The sequence below is a fragment of the Ascaphus truei genome, chromosome 8 (genome assembly GCF_040206685.1).
Source record: "Ascaphus truei isolate aAscTru1 chromosome 8, aAscTru1.hap1, whole genome shotgun sequence".
Taxonomy (NCBI): domain Eukaryota; kingdom Metazoa; phylum Chordata; class Amphibia; order Anura; family Ascaphidae; genus Ascaphus; species Ascaphus truei.
The window spans coordinates 82,795,268-82,814,447 of NC_134490.1; the positions used below are offsets into that span (position 1 = coordinate 82,795,268).

General features: G+C 43.8%; 1 protein-coding gene across 1 annotated transcript; it reads right to left on the minus strand.

Moving 5' to 3' along the window:
• Positions 1 to 280: 280 nt before the first annotated feature.
• On the minus strand, positions 281 to 6,318 carry PPP1R3C (protein phosphatase 1 regulatory subunit 3C). Its single transcript, XM_075612862.1, has 2 exons — positions 6,117 to 6,318; positions 281 to 3,458 (listed from the first exon to the last, which is right to left on the minus strand). Exon 2 carries the CDS (start codon positions 3,455 to 3,457, stop codon positions 2,486 to 2,488), a length of 972 nt encoding a protein of 323 aa, XP_075468977.1. The 5' UTR covers position 3,458; positions 6,117 to 6,318; the 3' UTR covers positions 281 to 2,485.
• Positions 6,319 to 19,180: the final 12,862 nt, after the last annotated feature.

Consider the following 19,180-nt stretch of genomic DNA (forward strand, 5'->3'; position numbering starts at 1 on the left):
TGCTTCAGTCCCATTGAAGGACTATTTGTCAGCTGAAAATAAAATGCATCCTGTGCACCATTTATAAATTAGAATATGGATTACTATACTTTTTATATGTAGAATAAAAAAAGAATTGGCACTTTGTCTTTTTATATTTTTGACTTACTAGGGGCAAGGATGAGTTGCATTGTCATCGATATACCTGACCATTGCGTATACATACACAATAAAAACAATATCCCTGCAAGTCTTTTAGGCCAAAGCTACAGTATTTCCACTCCAAAATAATGAGTCTCCATTCATTATACAAAAACATATCATTTATTACTGAAAGGACAAGTTTACATAGTACAGTTCAATTGTACAGTGATAAACCTTTACAGTAGAAAAACAATGGTGGCGTGAGAACTAAAGTCACCTGTTCATCTCCCAACATTCATCATCTTATTGCAGTACAAAAAAAGCTTCACGCCTCTCTATTAAAGTGACAGTCAAACATTCCTTAAAGCTGATTGGCATTTTATTTTTTACATTTCAACACAATCATATCAGAGGAACAAATAAATGTGTATCATTCTTGGTGACCTCCCCAGTTCAGCTCGCACATACATCACGGTGCCTCTCCTTTTCACCCTGACACCAAAAATACATTTGTCCGCATGAAAGGATACTGTACATTTTCAGAAAGACATTTCTTAGCCAACATTAAAGTAGAAAAATACACTGCTCTTCTCAAATCTTTAAGATCAAAATAGTGCGCAAGCAACAATTGTTTATTGGCGAGACAATGCAGTAGAACAGAGTAAAGATAAAGGATATTATTCACAAAGAAGTTGTAGTACAAGGCATTTCTGGAAAATGTCTCTTAATGTATAATAACAGATACCATTACTTTGTGAAATAAGGCGTTGCCTGTGTATGTGCAAAAACGTCAACTTGAATGAATTAATCCTTTGTGTTAAGGAAACTACAATTATATTAAATATCCAAATTCACATGAAAAGGTGCAATGCAGTTTAAATAATCACCTTCAATATGAAGGACTTGAATTCCTCGACTCTGTAATTCTCTCATAAACATAGTGGATATAAAATGTTACAGATTACTTGCAAAAAAGTGCTAATTATTATGGAATCAGGACAATTATCACAGTGTGATCTAGAATCTAAAGGATTCATTAAACTGCGATAGTGCAGATCAGGAATCTCCCAATTCAAATCAATGGGAGTTTTTGTGCAGTAGTCCAGAATTGACACTATCGCTTGATGAATTACCACCTATGTGCAGATTTAACACTGATGTTCTCTTTCCCTCCTCTTCCCAAATATTTGCCTAACAAATATACTAAGTGTGGGCGAGAGAAAGCTTTAGATGCTAGTTTATTGAGCAAATATTACAGAAGTGGTGTAGTAGTGTGAGTATACAGTTTGGCTTTACATACTTATTGTATGGCACACAAAAAATCACTCTACTTTAAATGATTCAGGGTAAGTGGTAGACATCTACAATCTTGCATTTTTGGGGGCAATATGTTTTAAAAGGCACTTCTTAATAGTTCATATAAAGGTGGCTGCTTTAGCATATAGCAGTATTGCAGGGCCTTTCTGTAGCAAGAATAAAAAATTACAGCCTCTGATTGGAATTTTAAACACACCTTCCTCCTCCATGAGAATCCTGTGTAAAGCTAGCAAACGTACAGTTTATTTCTACCAATGCTCTTATTCTATTCTATTTTACACAGAACTGTAATACATTATGTTTAACCAGTCCTTTTAGTGTTACATTCACTTGATACTTTCATCGACAAAACCATTTATGTGATTTTAAAAGTCCAGCTCCTAAAACCAAACACTATATATTTCAAAGATGGTAGTGTAGCCTTCTTCCGTTTTATTCTTCTTCTGTTCACAATAAAACAAGTATAGCTTTGCTAATCCAGTGTTTTGCTCCTCCTACCACTCTCATGGTTGCAGGCTAGCAGATGCTTCTCCCAATATTATATGCTTGGGGCCAATCTGGCCATTCCATACCACAGATTCATCCTAAAGCCAAGCAAGACCATTTTTTGTGTATTCATCTCCTGATGTTCATGATGCAAAATCTGGCTTATTTTCAAGTACTAGCTTCACACACATCGTATGTAGTTTGTAAAACAAACTAAAAGGTACTGTATATTGCCAAATGTATTTTCCTTGCTATTCTTACATATTTCGAATTTAGGCTAATCAATGCCAGAAATTCAGGTGGCATTTAGCACGAGCGCACTATTTCTAATATAGGCAGATGCAATTTATATAGTTACTTTAAACTGTACTGAATAAAAGCTTGCTATTCTATGTTCTTGGCTTGATAACAAGGACGTAACAATCATGATCCTTCCTGATGTTGTTATAATAACTGCTTGCAGCAGGTTTACATATCGTTTGCTTGTTTTCATTGGTTTTTAGGCCCAATAGAAATTGATACCCTTCGGATGGAGGAAGAAATCAGTCACTGGTTATCTTCACCAATAAGGTGATATGTTCTCAATTTTACCCCAACTCTGCCATTCAGGAAATAAGCCGATTGATGTCCTGGGGCTGCCAAACGGATCAAAGTCAATGCCTTGCCTTTTCTTTGGGAATTTGTGCGAGCTGTTATCTGTTTTAGTTGGAGCAGATACTTGCACGCCATCTGATTTCCATTCAGCGTGCACCACGGAATAGTTCTGTCCCTCATTATTGTCCCAGAAGACCTGGCCTTCGCTTTCGTAGGATATGCAAAACTCAATTTTCTGGTGGCTGAGAATGTTCAGGGGCAGGTCGGTAACAAAGGAAAAGGTGTCGCTGTCATTGCCTCCGTAGACGTTATTCATGTAGACACAATTAATATCTGTGAATGTTTTCCATGTGTTAAAGGTTATTCGTACCTTGACCGTTTTTTCATAGCTCATGTTTTTTACCTTGATGGTGCCGGCAATAGACCTTTCCTGGACACTGCAATTCTCCAGGCAGACGGAGTTCCTCTGAATGCGGTTGCGGAATTCTAAATAATCAGCTGAAGGTTGAGTGAATCCCAGCATCAAGTTCTTTTCTTCATGTAGCTTTAGACTGGCTGTGATATCTTCAAGGGCTACCAAGTTAAACTGGAGATCCACTGCAGGTCCTTCTTTAAACTCTGAAAATACATGCACTGAAGTAAGGGAGAGTCCTTTGGAGTCAGCAAAGACTACCCTCTTTTTGTTTCTTGCTTTGGGACGGTTCCACTCACTGCTCCTGGAATCGGCTTCCTTTTTTAAAGTGAGGCATGGTCTCAATGGCTTATATCGGTTCACAAAGTTTCTCCCCCTGCAATCTTCATAGGGACTGATAAATTTCTTCAGTGGAGGAGAATGTGCCAGGCATAGCCTAACTGCAACATCAACAGGCATAATAGAACGTGGTAGAGAACGTGGTAGGGAACGTGGCAGAGGACGTGGTTCCAAGATTTCTATCATTCTGGAAAAGAGAAGAATTTCATTTAAGTATAGTCTGTAGCTCTGCAATAGACTGCATCCACATTTTGGTACTATAATAGCTATTATCCATAGAGGTTACATGGAACACATTTATCACTTAAAAAAAAGTTACACTAATTTCCATGAGAGTGTAAGTAATTACATCTGTGGACCATGTCCACAAATTGCACTATTATCACAAGACAATTAACAGCAAAACAAAGTGGTTCACAAACAATGAAACACTACGTATTTTATTGCAGAAATAATTAACGTACAGCAGGCCCCTCCAGCATAAAAAGGGTTCAAATTGACAAAAAACAGCACGTTGCCTCCGATGTATTATACCCGGTTCAGTTATGAAATGCCAGTGATTGACGTGGGCAGTAAAAGGACACACTATATGAAGCACATTTCTGTCATGTTAGGAGCTCACCTCCGCATTAAAGCAGCACTCCTAATGTCAGTGTTTGTTATAGGTTTGATGCAGGGGGTCTCCAGAGCTGAACCACGTTGATTTAAGCTCCGGGGACCAGTGGCACAACTACGCTGTAAGGAGCGCCTGGGAACGTCGCAGCATCACAACGTCATGACGTCGCTTCGTCACGTGTCGGTGTGTTGCCATGTAACGTCGCATCGCCATCGTGACGCAGCGTCATGACGTTGCAACGTCGATGGAGGAGGGTTGCTCTGTTACAGGGGCCCCGCTCTCTCCCCCGGCAATTAGTTTAACTGGTGTGGGGAAGAGCCTCTGTAACCGCTTGAGGGGGGTTCATACTGAGTCCCGAAGGAGGGTCCCAACTCCCTTCAGGCCCTTTTCCCCCGCCCCCACCCCCATCCCTCAGAGCTGGGACCCCGAGTACGAGCCTGGGCATCCCAAGCGGTTGTTACGCCACTGCCGGGGAGCCCCTGTTTCCCAAGGTACTTACCAACACCGGTGCTGCTGGTTTGAGCCCTGACTGGATTCATAATATGGCGGTGTAAAAGTTCTGCATCCTGCGGACCAACGGGAACCTGCGACAAGTACCCCTGAGACTACCTATTGGCCCACATATCGCGGGAGCTTTAAACGGCATATAACTGCCAGCAGTACCTCCGGAGGTAAGCATCTCAGGAAGCAGGGGGTCCCGGGAACTGAAATAAGCGAAATTCAGGTCCGGAGACCCCTTGCTTCAAATTTTTTTTTTTTAAATTACAAAAAACTTACTGTCACTTGGAGTGCTCCTTTAAGAAAGAAAAGCCGAGTCCCCGCTAGCGCTGAGCGGGCGGCGGTTACTTACATATATAGATATATGTAAGTCCCCGCTCACGCGGTGCGCACAGCGCTCATGCGCGGGCACACACGCTCACCCGCGATCGGCGCTTAGGTAAAGGAAAACCTATACTTACTCGCGCGCTCAACTACCCACAATGCCCCCCTCCCCCGCGCGCGCACAAGCACGACACCCGGCTCTTGCTTGGAGCGCTCAGCGCCAGCAGGGACTTAGCCTAATGCAGTTGCAAGAAACAGTGCTGCAAATCCCTTATCATGACATAAGTGTGCTACATACTGTATAGTAGAATTAGCCACAAAGCTAATTGAGCAAGTTTGCCTACATGCATTGTTTGCAAGAGCTCTGCACATTCATCAAACTGAACCTGTGTTTATGGCAGGCTGTATGTTTATACCTGTTAACAACTTTCCACACACTTTGTGCAGCCATGCAAAACTAATACCAGGACTGCTTTTTAAACATACTGTATGCATATTTTTAAAATCTCAATGCAGTTGCTTCTAAAGGAGAGCCAAGCACAAACTAATACTGACCACCGTATATATCTGACACAGGAATGCAAAACTGTGATTATAAAAATGCTACAATGTATCAGTTGTAAATTCCTTTAAAAAAAAATGATCAGCCAATGGTAAGGAGTTTTTTATTTCACAAAACTGCCTAGTGCTGGCAATGAGTGGGTTAATGTGTTTCCTGCAATGTTTTGACTTTGGACAGCAACCAGCAAAATAAAAAGCTAAACGTGTGTATTCTTCATTATTAAATAAACATATTCATTTATTAAAAAAAAAAAGTTTTACCAGGAAATAATACATTGAGAGTTACTTCTAGTTTTCAAGTACAGTATGTCCTGGGCAGAGTTATGATCACAATACATGGTAACATTAAATGAACAGGCTTACACATTATATTCATCTTGCCCGTTAGAGCAAAGATATTTGTAGACGTTTCCTGCACACAGAAAGCAGACAGATGTCTGTCTCTTCATCTACAAAAGTGGGATAAAGCCGGTGCAAAAAGTGACACGAAATGTATTAGAGAAATGTAATCCCATTGAAAGCAATGAGATGGATTCCTTTGATCTGGAACGATTCTTTTGCACAGCTTTTGCTCCTGTTTTGCAGTCAGGAGACTTTCATTAAAATGCCCCAACGTTTAAAAATAACCATATTTCTTTCAGCTGAAAAGGGTTCAACTTTGCACATGCAAAAAATCCTATACTTTTATTATAATGTTGCAATTCCAACTTCTAAAGAAAGTTCTATCTATTCTCCAATTGCTTAGTTAAAGCTGTTGAGGTCTCTACGAGTTTAACTGATACAGTTAATTAAACGCAACCAACTCGTACGGAAACGGCAAACGGTTTTGAATGTGAAAAGGGGTACCTGTATTTTGATCACCCCTGAGTTCTCCTCACTGCAGACTCCTGAAGATTGGCAAAGGCTGCTGGCTGCTCTGCCTGCTTATCAACAACTGACAGCCTTCTTCACGTGCAAGAATGTGAGCAGCCAATCTGAGTGCGGCTCACGTCCCAGGCAACCAATTACCGCAGGCTTTTGCTGTGCTGAGCCAAACAGTGTGAACGTGATAATCCAGCTGCACTCTGTAGCACTGAATACAAGAAAAGAGGTCAGTAGGGGGAGGTCTGACCAATATATATATATAAAAGGTTCATTGGAATATTTACCTAATTGATTTCCCTGCAACACTGAGTTACAGCCAGATGGAACAGCAGTGGCATGGCTGAAAGGGACGTGCAAAAGTGTCCAAAAGTCGCAACATTTTTTGCATTTTTTTCTTCTTCACTGCGAAACGTTTTGCCAAGTTTTAAAGGGATACTCATATTTTGAAATGAGTGCTCAGTAAATAGAAATAGCCCTTGTGGTGTATTTGCATGTCTCTGACAGGTCTGCAACCCTGACTTTCCCATTTATTGCTTAGCATACAGTGCTTCCACAGCAGCCAGGGATTCTGGGTAATGACATGCAAATGAGCGCAGTTTGTCAGTCTGTGAAATTAGTGTTAGATTGAGCAATTTTGAACGTTTTCAATTAAACATTAAGACAGTGAGCAAAACGTGGTTTATGCCCCATTTATATTCTAAGCCACGGGTGCACAGGCTGGGGGGCCCGGGAAATGTTGTTTTTTGGGGGGCGCTTACAGAGGCCCCGCGTTCTTCCCCAAAGCACAAAGCATTTAAATGAAACGCCGGGGGACCGCACGAGGCCTCTGTAAGTTCCCTTACCTTGTCTCCGATGGCTTCGGGCGACACATCGCCATGGCAACACAACGTCACAGGACCCCGTGGCGTTCTTTGACGACGGACACAAGGTAAGTGGGGGTGGGGGGAAGAGCAGGCAGAGTGGGCAGGGGGAAAAGTTTGCGCACCCCTGGTCTAAGCATTAAGCAAATCCAGCGATAGAGAATTCCGAAAATTACCATATTAAGTGAAATTGCCATGCACGCTGACCGAATGCGTGACGAATCGCTTACTAACTCTGACTAGGTCACAGGTTTTTTTGTTTTTTTTGTGGCTGAAAAGACAAATTTTGCATTATTTGCGACCTTGGGCGAAAGTTTCTCACCTCTATTCATATTTTGTTTGGCAATGCTGAGAAATGTGAAAGCAGAGGGGATACCACAATCAATATGTGGAATTCAGTTTCACTATTTGTGGTCAATCGTGTCACTTCGACCACAATTAAATCAAGTATATGTTTTTAGCATAGTATAGGGCTATACAGGCATTATATAGGGGTTACAGGGGTTACAGTCGCTATAACAAGGTTTTTGCTTTTTTTTTTTTTCTAAACTTGCAATTCAACATTCTTAAAAAACATGAATTTATCAAAAAAAAAAAACAACTTTCCACTATAAGATTTTTTGCAGCTTAAATACACTCACATATAATATGCAGTCTAAAAAGCTTTGTTCCTATGTTTAATTAATGTAACCTATTTTCTAAATCAGTTACAATACAACTTTTAATTCACTCTGACCCACTACACAAACTAAATAGGATGTTCGCTGGAGCTTACCGACAGGTGTGTCTATCAAAAAATAGGGAATGTTAATGGAAAGTATGACAAAACTTTTCATCAGGAATTTGTGGCAAAGTAAATAGTTTTGTTAGGAAGTAGGGACAGTTCCATTACAATGGGTAGTGTGCTATGGGAGGCTCAGCAGAGCTAGAGCACCAGCCACCATTTTGAAAGGAGTGGAGTACGCCTGCCATCTTTGAATCCTTTGAAGCTCAGCAGAGATATTTGGGTATGAGGCAATGTGTCAGCCTAAGAAGTATAGTAGCAGAATAGTGGAGCATATTTAGCAGGTCCCACCTGTTACATAGCTGTCAGACCTTATACAGTAAGTCATAGGAAGGCATTCCATGTCCTAGTCTCCTGGAAAAAGTACAGCTGTTTGACCCACATCTTTACTTACTATAAAGAACAGGCACATTTACAAGGCATCACAAAATATACATCTCAAAATATTTGTCCCACTGCTTGGAATATTGGTATTCGTTTCCAACAATTGAAACGTAAGGGCTGGTAATCTGCACATGAGCGAAGTGGAAATACTAAAATTGCAAAACAATAAATATACTAAGTGAGCATGTTTTAGAGTTTTTACATTGATTTTGTTGTTAACAAACAATGACATATTATTACACTATGTTTAAAGTGGTACAGAGACTTTATAACTGTCACATGCACCCTGTTAGTTTGATGACATAAGCCACTTTAATATCACTTTAAAAGGGTGACAATGACAAAAAGCACCACAAGGTGTTTCATTCATTATAACTAAGCAATCAAACAATTGTATGCTCTACGGCTAATATATGTGAGAGTATTTGAAGTTGATAGGAAAGAGAGGCATGTCTTTAGTAATAGGACATTAAATAAATGCTCACTGTGCCAAGTATATTTCCCTTACCCAGAAACACACCATTTTTTCTTTTATTTGTGTTACATTTTTAGTGCCAGGTACATCAAGGTTAAACATTCATTATTCTCCCTAAACATTTCCCTGTGGGTGTTGCAACAGAGTAGTCCGCTGTTCCAGTCAGTAATAATGGACTGAAATTGTGCAAGTTAGCAAGCAATGGGGTTAATGTCGTCTTATTTACTTTACAACACCAATTGGCATTCAAGGGTCGAACTATAAAAAACATTTTGTGATGCTCCCACAATCTCCTCTCTAACTCCAAGGGGCCTATTTACTAAGATCGTATTTACATTTTTAATGGGCTTCAAAACGGAAATGCTAAAAGTAGTGCCCACCTGCATAAAGTGTGCATTGCATGTGGGAGTCGCTATATAACCTCAAACATATGGCGCATAGCGTTCGCTGATTGAAATGCATTATGTCGCATTGCATAGTGTGGATTAATGCAAATTAAAATAAACAGAATGATGTGTATGGCCTGTGCATTTTCTGTATTTATAACTAGCGCTAGTAAATAAGCAAGATTAGTGTAATATTATTTATAATTGCAGTACTGTGAAAACAAAAATATTGTCAACTTCTGAAACATCTGTGCTACGTCACTGATACATACAACTTAAATCTGCGCTAACAATATAGACAAACTTTTGTTGGGTTTACGCCATTTCAACTTGGCGGATGATTTTGACACACAATGTACTTTTTGGGGTCTCACAAATACCATTTTATTCTCTGATTACAAACGATTAGGATGTGTTCACCGCGTGCTCCATTTCTCTCCGCCAGAATATTTGACTAAAATAATTGTGGAGGCTTAAGGTGCACATTGAGAAAAATAGTGTTAGTATATAAGTGCACACAAATGCAATTAAATGCAAGATTTTCACGCATTTATCTTACGCCAAAAATGGCATTTGCGCCGCTTCGTACATAGGCCCCCATGTCTTTCTCATTTTTTGTTTTAGGCTGCGTCCCCGCTAGTGCTGAGCGGGCGGCGCTTGCCGCTTGCCGCTTTTACTTACATATATCTATATATTTTAGTCCCCACTCACACGGCGCGCGCTCATGCTCGGGCACGAACGCTCACCCACGCTTCATGCTAGGGTAAACAAAAAAATGAACTTTCGAGCGCGCTCAACCTGCCTGCAACGCTCCCGCGCGCCCTTCTGAAATAGCCAGGACACCCGGCGCTCATGCTAGGAGAGTTGGTGACGTTACCGCTCTCAAGCATGAGCGCGGTCAGCGCTAGCGGGGCCGCAGCCTTACATCTTCTAACTTTCTCTCTCTTTTTTTTCTGACTCTTATAGAAGTTTGTTCTTTTTGTATTCTTCCTTATTTTCTCTCATAATCCATCAGCCTTTTCTTCCCTTCCTGGAAGACCAAAACATTGCATTTTTGAAAGCGCTCCTTTTTCACCCCATTCCTGTCTATATTTTGGCACCTGGGACTCTTTCTGAAACGTTTTGCTTGATGTATTCTTTTGAAGTCCTTATTCATAGTGCACCGGACCCTTTATGTAGCTCACTGTCAGTCGCGGAACTAGGCGCCGGTGGGCTCCGGTGCAAGTAAAAAAACAAAGGAGCCCCTCTTCTCTACTTTGTTACAGTGTGCAGCCAGTCCGGCTGCACCAGGGCCCCCCACCTGTAGGGCCCCCCACCTGTAGGGCCCACCACCTGTAGGGCCACCACCTGTAGGGCCCACCACCTGTAGGGGCCCATCCTCCACAAGCTTGAATGCTGCTCCGGCACTAATTGTAGCAGCAAATATTTGGCTTCATTTGTTTCTGTGAAAGCTCATTAAGATACTTTGTAGATTGTGATATCTTTTAATGGATCAACATCACTCACTCCAAAACCCATATTTCAGGGTGTGGATGGGAGTAACGCCACCTTTAGGTAAGAGATATACTGTACTTAACACGAGTCATGTTATGTTAAGCTAGCACGAGGCAGTGCTAATTTACCATGGCTTTAAGTCTATGCTTACATCTGCAACATCTGTTGTTTTTGCATATAATTAGCTTTGTTGACGTGCGCTAACCTCAGGAATATAGCCTGCCTTAAGGGTTTTGCTAACATTTTGTTATTAGTACTGAATTAACGGACTTCCATGGATCTGGGCCAAAGTATCTTACTGTTTCTGGAAACAATACGGCTACTAGTACCCTTTATTGGAGTTTCATTCAGCTTCTACACACTACCTCTTCGTCTTTTTCAGTGTTCCTCACTTTTCCTCTAACTTTCTTTTTTGCTCTTCCTCTGGCAACCCCTCTCTTCTCCCCAGTAGTTCTCCCACATTCCTCCATCTCTATTACAGTAACTGTTGTTTCTCTCTTGATTCCTCTCCTCTCACTCGTCTTTGTCTTATTCTCCCCGCCTCCGTTCCACCAGACACTCACCTTTTCTGCTGCTTAAGTTTTCATTCCCCCGTGTTTAGATTCCTCTTCGGCTGCTACTCACCCAAAGTGCGAGGACAAATTGCAGCGACTCTTTCATAGTGGCTGTAACGTCGATAATTATGCAGTAAGAGGAACTAGAGAAATACAAACTTGCATCATGATGTGCAATGTTTTTTTTTTTTATTTAATAGCCAAAACGTGTGTAGCCAGGTTCCCCTTTGCAGTGCTGACCCCCCTCCTTTTCTGGCTCACAGCCGCCGCTCGCGAGGAGGTGAGGGAGCAGGTGCGCGAGCAGCGCGCTACCTTAGAGATGTGGCCAGTTGCCGGGGACGCGAGCGGGCCGTTGCTAAGGCCGTGGTCGCGTCTCGAGGGTCCCGGTGGCTCGCAGTGAAGGAAGCCGCCATTGCGGGTTGCGTTGCGCATGCGCAGGGGACAGAGTTACCGGGAGGCTCACAGACAGGTCGCGCATGCGCAGTGAGAAGCGCGCGAACCCTAGCATAACAGGGAAGGCTCTTGGAAGGGACTGCAAGTCCCATGAGTCTCAGCAGCGCCCCACGTGACGCCAGGGAGCCAATAGGGCTGGAGGATGGCCCTGCAAGAGAAAAGAGATACATTTGGCGGGCTTAAGGCACGTTAGTCAGTTGGTTCCAGGAGAAGCTAAGGGAAGGAGGTAGGGTGCAGGAGTCAGTGACTCCCTGCACTAGGCCAGCAGCCCCCAAGGCCCCAGCTAGCCCTGAGTCACCCAGTAGTGTGAGTAGTGTCAGGGACAGCCCGCAGGTTAGGGACCCTGCCATTTACTGTTTAGAGCCAGATAGGGACACAGCAGAAGCTGCGCGTCCGTGCAGAGGTTTGGGCTCAGACCCTTGCTGTTGCTGCATCAGCCCTCCGGGTGGGATCGCCCCGGACGGTAGTTCCGGTGTACAGTCGACGTTGGGATCCTTTGTGAAGTTCCTTGGCAGGCCCGGGGACCGGAGTGCCCGGCAGGTAACCTACAAGTGCACCAATGATTACTATCATATTCACAAGGGACATAGTGGCTGCGCAGTCACACATATACATCTCACTTGAGGGTGGGGTAATACTGTGTGGGGTTGCTGGACACTGGGTGGGATTATCCGGTGGAGGTGAAGGTAGCGTCCTGTGCGACGCCGGAGTTAGTGTCTCCTCTAGGGAGGGACACCTGTTGGTATATGTGTATATGCTCAAGGTTATTCATGCAAGTAAAGTCTCTGGTTGTTTTACACGTTGTGTGGAGGGATATATATATTTCCTGCGAGGAACCACTCCCCCTCTGGTGGGAGCCATCGCAGGTGGAGGCGCTGCACCAAGTAAGAGGTTATACATATTGTCATATGTACCCCAGGCTCTCCTTGGTGGAGGCTTAGGCCCCCTGTGAGCCTAACAGGTAGAAGCACCACGCTGGGTAATGCATATAGATCCCCCTACATACACCATATCTGCGATTGGGGGGGGGGAGTATGGGTTACACGTCCAAATACAATAAATTGAGTTTTGTTCAGAGTGCTTGGTGATTTCTATCATTCAATCTGTAAAATTGCAGTTAGGATTATGTGGAAAAATTGCCTACAGTATATGTAAAAAAAAAAAAACTGGCCCGATTTGCCAAATTTATGAATGTACTCTAGTACTGTAATACAAAGAAGGTTGGATTCCTATTCACAAACACACTCTAGGAATAACTACTTATCTTAAGGGCTGTAACAGGGACTTATCCCTGTTTGGATAAAGCTGCTTCAGAGCTATGAATCCAGCACAGAGCTGGTTAATTGCGGCCACTCAATTGGCCAGTCTGCACCTGATCTAATGAGAGCTGAGACACAGGAAAGAGATTTTCCTGAGCACACAATGGTGCTGACATGAGGAGAGGGTCTTGAAGATACAGGAGGAATGTGTATTGACAGCAAGACACAAGGGGACCGGACCTATTTTACTGGATGCAGAGGTCCCAGGAACCTGCCAGGGGCTGGACCCTCAAGCACACCAAGACACCTGGACATAACTGACCTGAAGGGCCACCTGATTTAAGGTAGTGCCGTCTTGTAGGAAAGGGACTGGGGGAAGTAAGTTAGCCCTTACAAAGGGATAGGTGTTTATTGTTTCGGTATATTTTTGTTTGCTGTGCTGTTTAAAGGGACAGGCTCAATAAAGCCATGTGTTAATTTCACCCTAAACGGTCTCCATTTGCATACCTCGGCATACATCTCTTACAAGGGCCAGCTGAGAACTTCATCATCCCAATACCTTCTAATTCCAAGGAATAGTTAACAGTTAACTTTGAAGCAAGGAACTTTTGTCAATTCCATCACCATATATTGTTTTGAATCTACAAATACAAAAGAATAGTAAAATGAGGGCGATGAATAGACCATATTTTGTGATTTAAATTACCCAAGCTGTCATTTTGCATCTATATTTATTCTGCACACAAATGTAAGATTTTTGAAGTGAATCTTATTTAGCGGCGTTCATGTGTTTACTTGAGATGGAAGTCAGAGGTGACGGAAGGGACGTCACTGCTGGCAGATGAGGCCGTCAGTGTTGTTAGCTGCCAGCAGGATTCACCAGAGAGGAGAAAGGCAGTGAGAGGAGGAAGACACCCTCCCCCCCACCGCCAAGCACAACCCCCCACTGAGCAAAACCGTTAGCCGCCGCCGTCTAACCCCCCCCCCCCCCGTGCACACCTTCTCCACTCCGCCAGGTAAAGAGCAGGGGCTGCTCCGGGCAGGGGGCTCAGTTAGACACCCCCGGGGGGCTGCTTGGGAAGAGGGGGTGGGAAAGTAGTCAGGAGAGAGAGGGGGGGGGCAGGACCCTAAGAATAACACACACACACAGTGAGTCACATTGACTGACACACAAACACTGACTTGACACAAACATACAAGCAGAGTCACGAACACGCAGTCGCACGCACACGCAGAGACAAGCAGTCGCACACATGCAGAGTCGAGCACACGCAGAGTCGCACACATGCAGAGTCGCGCACAAGCAGAGTCACATGCACACACATGCAGTCACACACACGCAGAGTCACACAAGCAGAGACGCACACAGACATACATGTAGAGTCATATACGCGGTGTCATACATGCAGAGCCACATACACAGTCGCCCGCACAGAATTCAGTTACTATAAAAATATTAGTTACGAGCACGTGCGTTCTAAGTCACACGTCTGTGTTTTGTTACTGAAATTGTGTGTTGATTTTTATTTAAAAACATCACCATCACAAATACAATGTGTGACAAAAGACAAAGAAGTTTCACTTAAAATGCGCATGCTCAGCACACACAAACTTTATTTTTTTTTCATCATTGGTTCCCATAATCTTTGCTATTTGCCCCCATTATAAGATGGTATATACTGTATCGTATGATTAGGATATTTGTTGGCAAAGTACTGTATTTACAAAAGGTGAAAAACTAGAATCTGTATGACCTGCAGTACTCACGATGTGTGGTAAAGGATGTCACGGGAGACCAGGTACTTTTTACACCAGTTATATATTACCGGGATCATACATTAGGCAAAACAAGGTAGTAAAAACTAATTGTGCTCATTTTGGTAAACCCCCATACAACAAGAAGAAATACACAAGGAACAGTTAAAAATACACTTACTGGGGGTCTGGGGGAAAATCTAGGCTTTCCTATGTGCAGGGCGCCCGCTTGGATGAGCTTACCCTGACCGGGATATACACCCGGTTCGCCTGGTCCTGTTTTCGGCTTCAGTTCCCAGCTGCGACGCTATGTTCAATTCTCAGGACTTGGTCCTCGCTTCTGACTTTGTCTGCGAGGCACTTTCCTAGCTTCAAAACGAAGCCGGATGCTCTGTCATTCGCAACAGAGCAACTTTGAAAAGCCTGCCTTAGCTTCATCGATACAAGTCACTAGACTTACATACACTCTGCTAAGCTATCCTTAGCATGGAGGTAGGAGGAGCGACCAATCAGAGCGTGGGTACCCTATCCTACAAGCCAATAGAAACAGGGGCCCGTCTCTTGGCTGATGTCAGAGGAGGGGGCATGTCAAGCCGGCTCAGGTTGCCCCGCGGGCGGGACTTATGAATCGACCAATGGGAAACGTGTCGACATTCTGTCACTTCCCATGGTCAAACAATTGCCACCTACTGGGCAGGCTCCACTAAGTCTGGCAGACCAGAGGGTCCTCCCCGCGGGGGGTCTTTGTTCTCCGGACTCAGTACTCCGCCCTGCCCTGGCCACTTAGCACCCCGACACCTCTCAACATCCCGTCTCCTCCTTGAACTATGGCCTCTATACAGACTTGCTGGCACCTTAAGCAGATGCCCTGGTGGACTGCATAGAGCCTTATAATAAATGTATCAAACAGATAAAACATATTTTAATACATGGGGGACCTTGGGGAGACTCATGATTGTATGGTATATAGGACTGAGATATCGGGGCTTGAAAAGCAGGAGTCTGGAGGACATGGGGCAGCCCCAGTGTAATTCCATTTGCGTACCGGCAAATCACGCCTGCTCGCCGGGTAGAATTAAGGAACTACCGGTAGCTCCGGTCCCCGAACTCCTGCAAACAAAATAATTGCGATTTTACTCACATATCCTGCCTAAAACTTACACACAGCAAGTTTCATGTGTCTGGGGTAAAGGGAACATGGAAAGTGGAAAAGCGGGGTCACTTTAACTCTGCATGTAATGTTACCTGGCCCCTGGCTTATAGCGCTGGGGAGCTGCCAGGGACCCACGGGGCCCAAGGGTAACCAGAGGGCTCAACCTTTATTGTATAGCCTGGTTACACTTGCCCGTCACAAGGAACATCAGGGAGACCTGAGAGATACAAATGGTGACCAGAAAGAAGACAGCGACTGCCAATATTTGTTAACATTAGGAACATTAGAAATGCTTGATAAGATTTTCTTCACCTTTTAACATTCTTCACCAGCTGTAATTTGCTCCATGTTGCACACCCGCAAAAACGAGTGATTCCGCGTATTGTATTTGTTCATCTTTTGGTTGTTACTGTACGTGATCAATTACGTGAGCAATGTCTAGTAATACTGGGAATACCAATCTTTTCTTATGAGCCACACTCATAAAGGATATTTCATCAGCTTAGACACAGGAAACAATGAACTTTTCACCACACAGTGGTCTGAAGGGGCATGCAGTTTACTGTCATCGGATGATTTGCTCAATCTATCAACACGATGTTGTAATACACAGCACCAAGAGTATGTGTAATAAACAAACACAAAGTGTATTCACTGATAAAATACTGTACAAGTACCTTTTATGTATTATAGTGTGAAAGCACTGAGAAGAAATACAAGCAATAACTGTTATTTAACATGCACTGTCACATATGATGTGTTGCAAACATAAATGACCACATTCTTGTTATATTGTGTTATTGAGCCAATAAAGTTCAGTAGATTTCCAATTTCGGCCCAGACTCACTAAACTCTGTTAAATCAGGGCAAATAACGTGGCGTTACCTAAATTAGGAACAAACGTAAGGTGCTCTGAGGTTAAATGCAAAAATGCCGTCCATGCTAGAGCTCATCAGCATAAGCTTAACGTCATGGTATTTCAGGAGAAAGCTACGCTATCTTCAGATAACGTGACGTTATGCAAGTCTTGGAGTTACTTTAAGCCAGACCCTGGAATAGAGCATTTAGAGGAAAAAAGAGAGTAAAATAATGCAGTGAAATAACACTGTTATGTAAATCATACCTACCGAAACCTGCCATTACTTCCACTCAAACACTAAAATCCGGCTTTGCCTATTGTGTTTGCCCTATTTCAGTGTCTGGATGGGAGTGACGCCAAGTTGAGGTCTGACCTAAATAATCTAACGGTATCTTTTGGAGTTAACATTAACAGAGCTTTGTGAGTAGAGGATTTTTATGCCAGCAGTTCAATTGCACATAATTTGCATCGCATCTCCTAGCGTCTGTTGTTTATACTGCTAGGCATTTTTTACGCTACGTTAACATAAGTTAATGTTGCATTACTTTAGTAATTACTTTAGTCATTACAGCGTTGCCATTAACGTGACGTTACAGAGTTTAGTGCGTCTGGGCCTGGCGTGGGGGAGGGACCTGTGTTTCCCCTTCCGTGCTGCTACCACACTTGACACTGCAGCAGGAACTCTCTGGAGACTTGCCGGGTCAGTAGTAGTGTCTTGTTGGCCTTCGTGGGGGATGCTGCTCCAGTCAAGTGCGGGAGCAGTATGGAAGAGGCAAGCCAGGCCCCCATGCCAGCTCTCTCCTCATGCTGCCCCACCGGGTCCTTAATCTGCCTGCTCCGGTCTCGATCCCAACTCACCCGGCAAGAGTGTGAGGGAGGAGGGTTTAGAGTGTGAGGGAGGGAGGGGGGTTTAGAGTGTGAGGGAGGGAGGGGGGTTTAGAGTGTGAGGGAGGGAGGGGGGTTTAGAGTGTGAGGGAGGGAGGGGGGTTTAGAGTGTGAGGGAGGGAGGGGGGTTTAGAGTGTGAGGGGGGCATTAAGAGTGTGGAAGGATAAGAGAGTGGGAGAAGGAAGAGAAATAGAGGGGAAGCGGAGAAGTGAGAGAGCCGGGGGAAGGGGTAGAGTGAACTTAATGCTGTCATCTACTGTAGCATACAGCGGCATCTCTATGTTTTATAGGAGTATTTTGAAAACGTATGCCCCGAATGAAGTAAAATGAAATCTAATCAGGCCCCTCTTATGAAATGAGTTTGACACCCTGATGTAGTTAGTAGGTGATTATAGCTCCAATTTGTTAGGTGGCGACAGATTAATCTGTAAAATGACCCAAAGTGGACAATTCACTAAACAACGATGCAGGGCATCCAACCCCAATCTGGAATTTCAAATCATTGGCAGTTAACGCTGGATTGGTCTTCAATATGACACATCTGTGCTTAATCTGAACTTGTTTGCAGGGATTTACTTTTTTGCCCCATCCCAAAACAGGGGTGAAGAGTCCCCTGTTATCTGATAATTCAATACATATTTGGTTTGATGTGTTTCTATTCTTTCCTGCACTCAGGTTTGATGTCATCTAAGGACACAGTACCCTATAGTCCTCTCATTGGGACACCCCAGCCTGACCAGGTTAAAAGAATAATCAACTAGTTATCAATCTCACATGTGTGCACTTAACTTATACAGTGTATATACATTTCTGATTAGCTGGTGATCCCTAAAACATGGCCTAACTGGGCTAGGAGAAGCCACAGCACCATTGCAGTTGACCATTAAAGTAAAGATGTGCTCAGTTATTTTTGCAACCATTCCACTCATTTTGCATTTTCTTGAAACTTTCTTGAAAATTCCCACTTGCTCATAAATGCATTAAAGTGCAATGTTTACACCAATTCGCAGTGAAAATATTGCAACTTCCACTAGAAATGTGTAAAAATGGCATTATGTAAGAGGACCATGTGACCTGATGTCCTGCAACCAAGATCACACATCGCTCAGGCGAGAGGCGCCCTCGATGTGATGAGCGCATGCGGACGCGCTGGAGCTGGACTGTAATCATGGCCTAAGTGTGAGTAAGTACAGTGCTGTTCCAATATTTAGCTTGAAAAATCTGTCCATGAGATTCCAGCAGGGGGAGTGTGTAGCCATGTATTCTCTTGGCTACTAATGTGGCCTGCCTAACACGTGGGCCCTGGTACCAGCTCAGGCAGTGTGGGGGTTGAATCTGTGCCCTTGCTGCTGCAGCAGTAAACAACTCCCTTGAGTGACAGGAGGGTGGGCCTAAGGCCTGTGTACATGCCCTATCAGGGCTCAGACCTAGGACCCTCCCCCTGGGTACAAAACGGACTGCAGATTCAAGTTTGGTTATTGTTGGAAGTGTGGAGCCAGGGCTCTAGCCACCTTCCTTCCCCTCCCTCAGGGGAGTCGGACAACTACCCCATACTCCACCAGGGAGCATGGGAGCTAAGGATAGACCTTTGGGGCTTCAAGCCCTGGGGGTTGATTCCAGGGACCAGAGAGTGGACGTGTTTGTATACTGCTGTGCTGTTGAAGAATAAAGAGCCATCCTTTGTTTTATATTCTTGCCTGAGGCTGCAGTTTCTTCGGGGAGAGAGTGTTTTCGACGGGGGACT

What these genes read in the sequence shown, in the direction of transcription:
- PPP1R3C (XM_075612862.1), bottom strand. Translation starts at nt 3,457, where the DNA reads ATGATAGAAATCTTGGAACCACGTCCTCTGCCACGTTCCCTACCACGT.